The following is an 8,454-nucleotide window of genomic DNA, read 5'->3' as shown; positions in this document are numbered from 1 at the left end:
ACTAATTTTTTTGTGTTTTGATATAATGCAGCAAACAAAGTAGTAAATAAAATAAAGCAAGACAAAAACAAAGTAAAGAGATTGAGAAGTGGAGACTCCCCTTGCAGCGTGTCTTGATCTCCCCGGCAACGGCGCCGTAAAATATGCTTGATGGCGTGTATTTCACACGTTCGTTGGGCAACCCCAAGAGGAAGGTATGATGCGCACAAGCAGCAAGTTTTCCCTCGTAAAGAAACCAAGGTTTATCGAACCAGGAGGAGCCAAGAAGCACGTTGAAGGTTGATGGCGGCGGGATGTAGTGCGGCGCAACACCAGGGATTCCGGCGCCAACGTGGAACCTGCACAACACAACCAAAGTACTTTGCCCCAACGAAACAGGTGAGGTTGTCAATCTCACCGGCTTGCTCGTAACAAAGGATTAACCGTATTGTGTGGAAGATGATTGTTTGCAGAGAAAACAGTAAAACAAGTATTACAGACAGATTTGTATTTCGAGATTAAAGAATGGACCGGGGTCCACAGCTCGCTAGAGGTGTCTCTCGCCATAAGATAAAAGCATGTTGGGTGAACAAATTACAGTCGGGCAATTGACAAATAGAGAGGGCATAACAATGCACATACATGTCATGATAAGTACAGTGAGATTTAATTGGGCATTACGACAAAGTACATAGACCGCCATCCAACCGCATCTATGCCTAAAAAGTCCACCTTCGGGTTATCGTCCGAACCCCTCCAGTATTAAGTTGCTAAGCAACAGTACAATTGCATTAAGTATGGTGCGTAATGTAATCAACAACTACATCCTCGGACATAGCGCCAATGTTTTATCCCTAGTGGCAACAAGACAAAGACAACCTTAGAACTTTCTCGTCATCGTCCCGGTGTCAATGCGAGCATGAACCCACTATCGAGCATAAATACTCCCTCTTGGAGTTAAGAGCAAAAACTTGGCCGAGCCTCTACTAATAACGGAGAGCATGCAAGATCATAAACAACACATATGTAATAACTTGATAATTAACATAACATGGTATTCTCTATCCATCGGATCCCGACAAACACAACATAGAGTATTACGGATAGATGATCTTGATCATGTTAGGCAGCTCACAAGATCCAACAATGAAGCACAATGAGGAGAAGACAACCATCTAGCTACCGCTATGGACCCATAGTCCAGGGGTGAACTACTCACTCATCACTCCGGAGGCGACCATGGCGGTGTAGAGTCCTCCGGAAGATGAATCCCCTCTCCGGCAGGGTGCCGGAGGAGATCTCCAGAATCCCCCGAGATGGGATTGGCGGCGGCGGCGTCTCTGGAAGGTTTTCCGTATCGTGGTTTTTCGCCTCAGGGGTTTCGCGACGAAGGCTTTAAGTAGGCGGAAGGGCGGAGTCGGAGGGCTGACGAGGGGCCCACACCACAGGGCGGCGCGGGCCCCCCCTTGGCCGCGCCGCCTTGTGGTGTCGCCACCTCGTGGCCCCACTTCGTATGCTCTTCGGTCTTCTGGAAGGTTCGTGGCAAAATAGGACCCCGGGTCTTTGTTTCGTCCAATTCCGAGAATATTTCGTTACTAGGATTTCCGAAACCAAAAACAGCAGTAAAACAGACAATCGGCACTTCGGCATCTTGTTAATAGGTTAGTTCAAGAACATGCACGAATATGATATAAAGTGTGCATAAAACATGTAGGTATCATCAATAATATGGCATAGAACATAAGAAATTATCGATACGTCGGAGACGTATCAAGAAGTGAGCTTGCAGTTGGCGAGGAGGTCCGCCGACGGTGAGGTGGAGAAAAGCTTGAGGAAGCACCAATGTCGCGACTGCGACATGAGCGCCGTAGAAGTTCTTCCCGCGGTGAAGTTCAGCGGTGTCTGGCGGAGCAGAAGCGGAAGTTCGTCGGGCGGCGGAGCTCGAGCGGCGAACGGAGCAGCGGAGGCGCAGAGGGCAAAGGCATTGTGCGCGAGGAAGTTGGGAATGCGAAGAAGAGGATGAAGAGGAACTGCTCTGCCCTTATATAGAGAGAAGGGGTAGTGGGCCGAAAACCGTCGGGCCGCGGCGGTTCGCCTCGTGGGCTGCCACGTGGCGCACTGATACACGTGCGGGAAGCGATATGCCACAGGAAGGCCACACGGATCCGGAACGGCCGCAAGGATCCGGTGTGGCGCCATAAATGCTGGTGCAGAAGCCGAAGGGAAGTGACCCCCGACATCGGCGCGTCGAGCACGATGCGCATGTCACTGACAGGCACAGTACCCGAGATATTCTCGACTTCGCCGAGGAAGTGTTTAATGACTAAGATGCCGGAGGATAGAGGTACCGGAAAATGTCTTGCAAAGAGAGATAACAAGAGTCCGGGCAAAGATGCCGGATCCAAGCTCAGCGCCGGATAGATTAAACCGGTATCCAAAGATGTGAGAACCTGGCATTGTCTGTTGGATAGAATCCGCCAGACTATACCAGCTTCGGGGACTAATGTTGGGGGGATGACCCCCGGTATGCCAAAGGCATGCCAAACCGGATGGTTTGAGCCATCAAGATACCAGTTTAATGTTCGTACCGGAGCACAAAGATAAGAAATTAGCTAAGTAAGGCTAAGCCGGTATCCCCAAGAGGGGTATGCCGGAACCGGGTAAAGAAGATACCGGGCTACCGGAAAGAAGAGCATGTCTGCAGGACTGGTCAAAGATTTTCTCCAGAGCTAGAAGACAAAGATGAGCTAAGCAAAGTAGCTTTAAACGAAGGGCTGACGATAAAGAGGAGGATGACGATGAAAGAATCCGGAGGACGTCAGCATCCCTGATTAAAGAAGACCCCGGTGTCATCTATGATTAAAGTAGCTTTGTAAAGTAGTTTGTCTAGTCAAAGATGCCATTAGGGTTTCTTGCCCTGTAAGCCACCCTCTCCCCTATATAAGGAGAGGGGGCAGCCCTCTTCACGGGAACGGACGAAGAGAGCAAGGTTTAGACGAACACTTGTACTGAGAAACTTGTAACCTGTTGAGATCAATAAAAGAGATGATCTAGAGCGAGTTCTTCCTTATGTCTTTCTTCTTCAACCTTTAGCCTTGGCTAAGTTCTTGAGGAAACCATCCGGAAGTTCATCCCATCTAATCACAAACCCTCCCCCGAATCCTCTTGCGTCCATTCGGCCCCAACTTAAGCCATCCTATGACATCTGTCTGTTCACCACGACGACAGTATTGGTTTCATTTAAATTTGTCTCATTTGTTCTTCTAGATTGCTTATCTCCTGATTGAGTGGCATTTTCTTTTTGCACCACATCTTAAGGGTTCCTGCGAGATGCTTAGTTCTCTTCGAAAAATATTTGTTAGCAGTAGAGAGCCAGTCTTTTTAGCACAATTATGAAAATCATCTTCTTTTAGCCACCAATTTTTAAATTTGAAAGCTCGAGCAGTTTTCCTAACAGGACCGTAGAAAGAAGAATAGCTGCATGATCACTAAGAGTATGTATAATTACCATGTTATAAACATTGGAAATAGGAAAAGCATCACACCATTCAACATTGACCAAGCAGCGATCTAATCTTTCAAAAATAGAAGTGGATGCAAATCTTCTATTAGTCCAAGTGTAAGCAGGTCCACTATAACCAAATCAAATAAGCCACAATTTTTAACAAAAGCACGGAAAGCATACATACGAGTACGATTTATATTAGACGTGCTTTTATCCATATCATACAAAAGCTCATTCATGTCTCCCATACATTACATTGGAAGGTTGTGATTATCATACACAAAAGCAGCAACCTTCGCCCATATAGTACTATAGTATTACAGTGGTAAGGATCACCGTAAATACAAACTAAGCCAAACCTAATATTATTGAGTATGTACAACAGTAGCTAGGATGGTATGGAAATTAGAGGCATGAACACTAACTTGGAGATCATCATTCCACATCAACCAAAGCCCACCCGAGCGTCTTCGGGAGGGCACTACAAAACTATTTTTCATGTTAAACCTAGCATTAAGATCAATATCTTTGAATTTATAGGATTTAATTTCTGATATGAAAGTTACCTCAGGTTTCGCAGAGTGGATCATCCTGGCAAGATGCAACATTTTTGCACTACTGAGGCTCTTGCCCATACCCCCGTAGTTCCAGCCCAAGGCCTTCATGGCGCATGTGGCGCCTCAGAGGTCTAGCACTGATGGAGAATGGCCGAAGACTGAGAAACGTTGCAGGTACTCTACTTCTGATTTTTGTCCAGTCAATTCCAAGAGAAATAAAATACAAAAAGGATTGAGATATGCCGGTGACGGGGTATAGTGTTGGTCGTTGACTGAGTCCAAGGAGGGGTAAAGGGGCGGGAGGGAGTGGAGAGCGGATCTTGGGGGAACAGCAGGGCGAGGCCGGCGGCGGCTAGGAGAATCAGACCATCAAGGTTTCCTAGCAGAGCACTCTTCTCGGTTCTAGAAGATTCAGAAGAAAAGGCTTGGGAATTTAGCGATGGAGAGAACTAGATCAAGGGAGTAGAGAGAAGAGTATAGAGTAGAATCAGAAAAGAGAAAAAATATCATTATTTATAAGATCAATTACATATAATTTAAAAATATACTTTATGACAATTATAATACAATAGATTTTATATTGTAGTCATAGATGTTAATATTGTTTCTAGTTGTTTGGTCAAATTTTACAAATTTAGCTTTGATTAAATATAGAACCTGAGGTAATTGTGATCAGTAAGTTTTGACTAGTATAAGTATAGAACCGAATATTGAGGAAGAGCATCTCTACGATTGTTTCTCTTCTCCTGACCCGTTGTCGTTGCTTGATGTGTCGACTGCCTCTGAGCGCGAGGGCATGGACATGATCGTCACTGAGGCGCTTGACCTTAAGAAGAGTGATGATATCGACGCGTCAGTCTCTCTCATCTGGGTCCGGCAAGCAGGTGGTTCCTATAGGTGATGGGTTGCTAAATTAGGGATTTTGACACCTCTTCCCAGACATTTCGTTTTTAGGAAGATTTGTATTTTTTTTTGCCACCTTGGTTGCTACCTATCTTGGGTGTGATAGCCCAATATCAGCTTTTGGGAAGAAGAAATCTAACGAGTGTAGAAGTAAGAAGAGGGGTGCTACCACAAAAGTATATATAGTTGCTTGATAGTTGTCCCTTGTAGGTATGTCGCGTTTAAAAATTACGTTCATGTGACTCTGCGATCTCATGTGTTGGCATCAGTGTGTGGCTTTGTTGTTAAGGTTTTTATTAGGTTTAGCTATTGATAAGTGTGGTGATTAGTGTCTGGGTGAGCTTAGCCCTGTTGTGTAGGTTTACATTCGATTTTTTTCCTGAAAATTAATTAATTAATGAGTATTAAAAAACGAATATTAGCACCGACCGGCAGGAGGAGGCCCTTGTCGTTCTTCATCGCCGGCTTCGGAAGCCTGAGGCCTGAGGCAAAATTCGTTTCCCGCATCAGAGGCTCCAAGCCACCGTCTCCTCTTCCTTCCCAGCCAGAAATATTGGCCCCAAAACCGTTCGTCGCGCCCAGATCTCTCAATCGATCGGCGCGGCGAGTGGAGAATAAGCGGAGCCTCCACACTCCACAGGTCTGCCTCTGCTCTCTAATCCTGTTACTCGATCCAAGCGTGATTTTAGTCAGGCACGAAGAATTTGTGACGGACGGGATTATTAAAGGGCAAACGCCGCGCGCGGCGCAGTTTTTTTTCCTCCTTAACCCACAGGCTCTACGATCTCGCAATCTCCGCCAATTCTTCTACAAACCTAGTTCGATCAAGTTGTAAAAAGATGCAAATTTTGCGACGCGTTCTGGATCACTAGCAAGTTCATGCTGCTTCTATATATGAAAACGTCCGGACTAGTCCCGACTAAAATTGAAGAGACGTATCCAGAAAAAAAATTAGTTCTCAGCGGTAAAATAAGTAGATGTCTTAGATTTGCCTAAACATCACAAAGTAAAATTATTCTCAGCAGTTCAGACATACATCATAATGTTTTTCAGGCAGGAAGAATTTGTGAGTAGATTGTTAATGGGCAAACGCCGCGGCGCATCTGTTCCTTAGCCCAAGCTCTACGATCTCGCAATCTCCGCCAATTCTACAAAGGTAGTTCGATCAAGTAAACATGCAAGTTTTACGACGCATTCTGGATCACTAGCAACTTCATGCTGCTTATATACTGCCTCTATCCATATGAAGGATGTCCCAAGTTTATCTAAATTTTGATGTATCTAGACACTTTTTTAGGGTATAGATACATCTGAATTTGAACAAATATTCGATGTCTTTTTATGGGCGAAGGGAGCATGAAACATCCAGACTGGTCGAGACTAAAATTGAAGAGACGTATCTAGAAAATTTAGTTCATGTGTATTACTACTTTGCTTGATTGAACTATCTTAGCGCATGCCAACTATCCTCTTGTTTTTCATACATCATCACAATGTGAATTCCAATTTTTAGACACATATTGGAACTTCTACCAAAATATCCCATTTAAGAAACTTTAAACATGGTTTAGCCCCAATTTAGCATTTTTGTTGTTATTGCTAGATAGGATAGGGATGATAGGTCGATGAGGAGCAACAAAAATGTAAATATCGGAGGGCCTCACGGACGATTATGTCCAAACTTCTTTAATCCATATGTTCCATTCCTCATTATCGTTTTGATATTTTTGGACCCCGATCATCACCTAACACCTTGCCTAATGTACACACATCAGAAAATAGGGCCCAAAGCTTAAAAAATGGGTAATCTATATGAATTTTTACTTGACAGGGTAATTAGTGTCACAAGTGCATACTAGAGGGTAAAATGTGGAATTCACTCCTTTTTTTAAATTATTCTCAGCAGTAAAACAAAATGGGCAACTATCTGACAAGTGCAAGCACACCAGAGAAACATGCCTGGGTTAAACCAGCGACAAGATCCACGAATGACGTGGGAGGACCAAGCATTAAACTTCAAGACCTTCCAGAGGTTTGTTGAGATTACCTTTTGATTGTATTTTCAGGATAAATGGATTTTCTGAACTAAAAAGTATGTTTTTTCCCCTTTTTGCTGAAGGATTTGTTGTCCACAATTTTATCAAAACTACCTGCAGAGGAGGTTGTACGGACCAGTGTTTTGTCAAGCGAGTGGAGATGGATGTGGACAGCTTGCCCCAAACTACATTTCAATGGTGTCGACGATGCGCGTAGGAATGGGGGGAACCAAAATTCCCAGATGTTCATCGACGGTGTTAATGCAGTTTTGCAAAAGCACCGTGGGAAGTTTGTCGATAACCTTGAAATTAAATTTATAGCCGAGAACAAGCAAGTTTACCATATCAATAACTGGATTAGGTTTGCCATATCGTCCCGGACAAGGAAGCTAGCTTTTGATTTAGCCTCGCCACGTAATGGTCAGGGACACCGTGATCATTACAGGTTCCCATTTGAACTTCTAGACAAGGAAAGTGTATGCTGCCTACAGTGTCTTCAACTTAGCTTTGTTTGTTTAAAACCTCCTTCCCAGTTTGTAGGCCTTCCAAACCTAAGAAAGCTTGAACTCTATTTAGTGAAAACCACTAGGCGGGATCTCGAGAATATGTTGTGTAATTGCTGTAAACTTGAGCGGCTGAGCCTAGTCAGATGTCATCTGAACGATGAACTGAGGGTCACTCAGCCATTGTCCCACCTACAGTACTTGCAAGTAATTTGCTGCAGGATTACCAAGCTAGAGTTCCACGCTGCAAATCTCTCCACCTTTGTGTATGATGGATCTTGCATACCTTTTTCCCTCCATCATGCTTCCAAACTGGAAAATGCAAAAATTTCCTTTATCGGTGCTATTTTACAGCATGTTGCAGAATCACTTCTCGACGGTCTTCCAAATATACAAAACCTGACATTGCAGTTAGCACTTTCGTGGTTAGAGGTATATTGGAACTAATACTCAAATTATTATTTAGCTTGTGTAACTTAATTTTGCAATAACCTTTGGTGTTTTATCTTTCAGACTCGATGGATGTTAAATATCCCCCGCATGTTTTCTCAGCTCAGGCATCTGCAACTAATGCTGCTCATACCTATTGGAGAAACTGACAAAATTCTCTACTTATTAGTTTCTTTAATGAGGGCTGTTCCGCTCATTGAAAAGTTGGAAGTACATGTGAGTAACCTTCTCGCTTATTCTTATGGGAATATATGGTTTCCATCATGTAGCTATTATGAAAGTCATGAAAGCCTAGGTAATCTGTTCAATATTTTGTTCAAACATTTTTATATGGTTTCCATCATGTAGCTATCATGAAAGTCATGAAAGCCTAGGTAATCTGTTCAATATTTTGTTCAAACATTTTTTACCATCTGCAGAATTATATATCACAATGCTTATTGTTAGTTCACCAGATCAGTTTTCTTCAGATGATAATGTTCACTACTTCTGTCGAGACATGTATGCAATGACTATTACTT

At 43.6% G+C, this 8,454-nt stretch overlaps 1 protein-coding gene across 1 annotated transcript; it reads left to right on the top strand.

Moving 5' to 3' along the window:
- Positions 1–4,837: 4,837 nt before the first annotated feature.
- LOC124656796 (F-box/FBD/LRR-repeat protein At2g04230-like) lies at positions 4,838–7,930 on the top strand. The gene is made up of 2 exons (XM_047195479.1): positions 4,838–4,925; positions 7,101–7,930. The coding sequence occupies exons 1-2, from the start codon at positions 4,838–4,840 to the stop codon at positions 7,928–7,930; spliced, it is 918 nt and encodes a 305-aa protein (XP_047051435.1).
- Positions 7,931–8,454: the final 524 nt, after the last annotated feature.

The sequence above is a fragment of the Lolium rigidum genome, chromosome 5, assembly GCF_022539505.1.
Source record: "Lolium rigidum isolate FL_2022 chromosome 5, APGP_CSIRO_Lrig_0.1, whole genome shotgun sequence".
NCBI classification, from domain to species: Eukaryota; Viridiplantae; Streptophyta; class Magnoliopsida; order Poales; family Poaceae; genus Lolium; species Lolium rigidum.
Note: the sequence above shows the minus strand (reverse complement) of the source record. Positions and strands in the feature narration are given on the sequence as shown.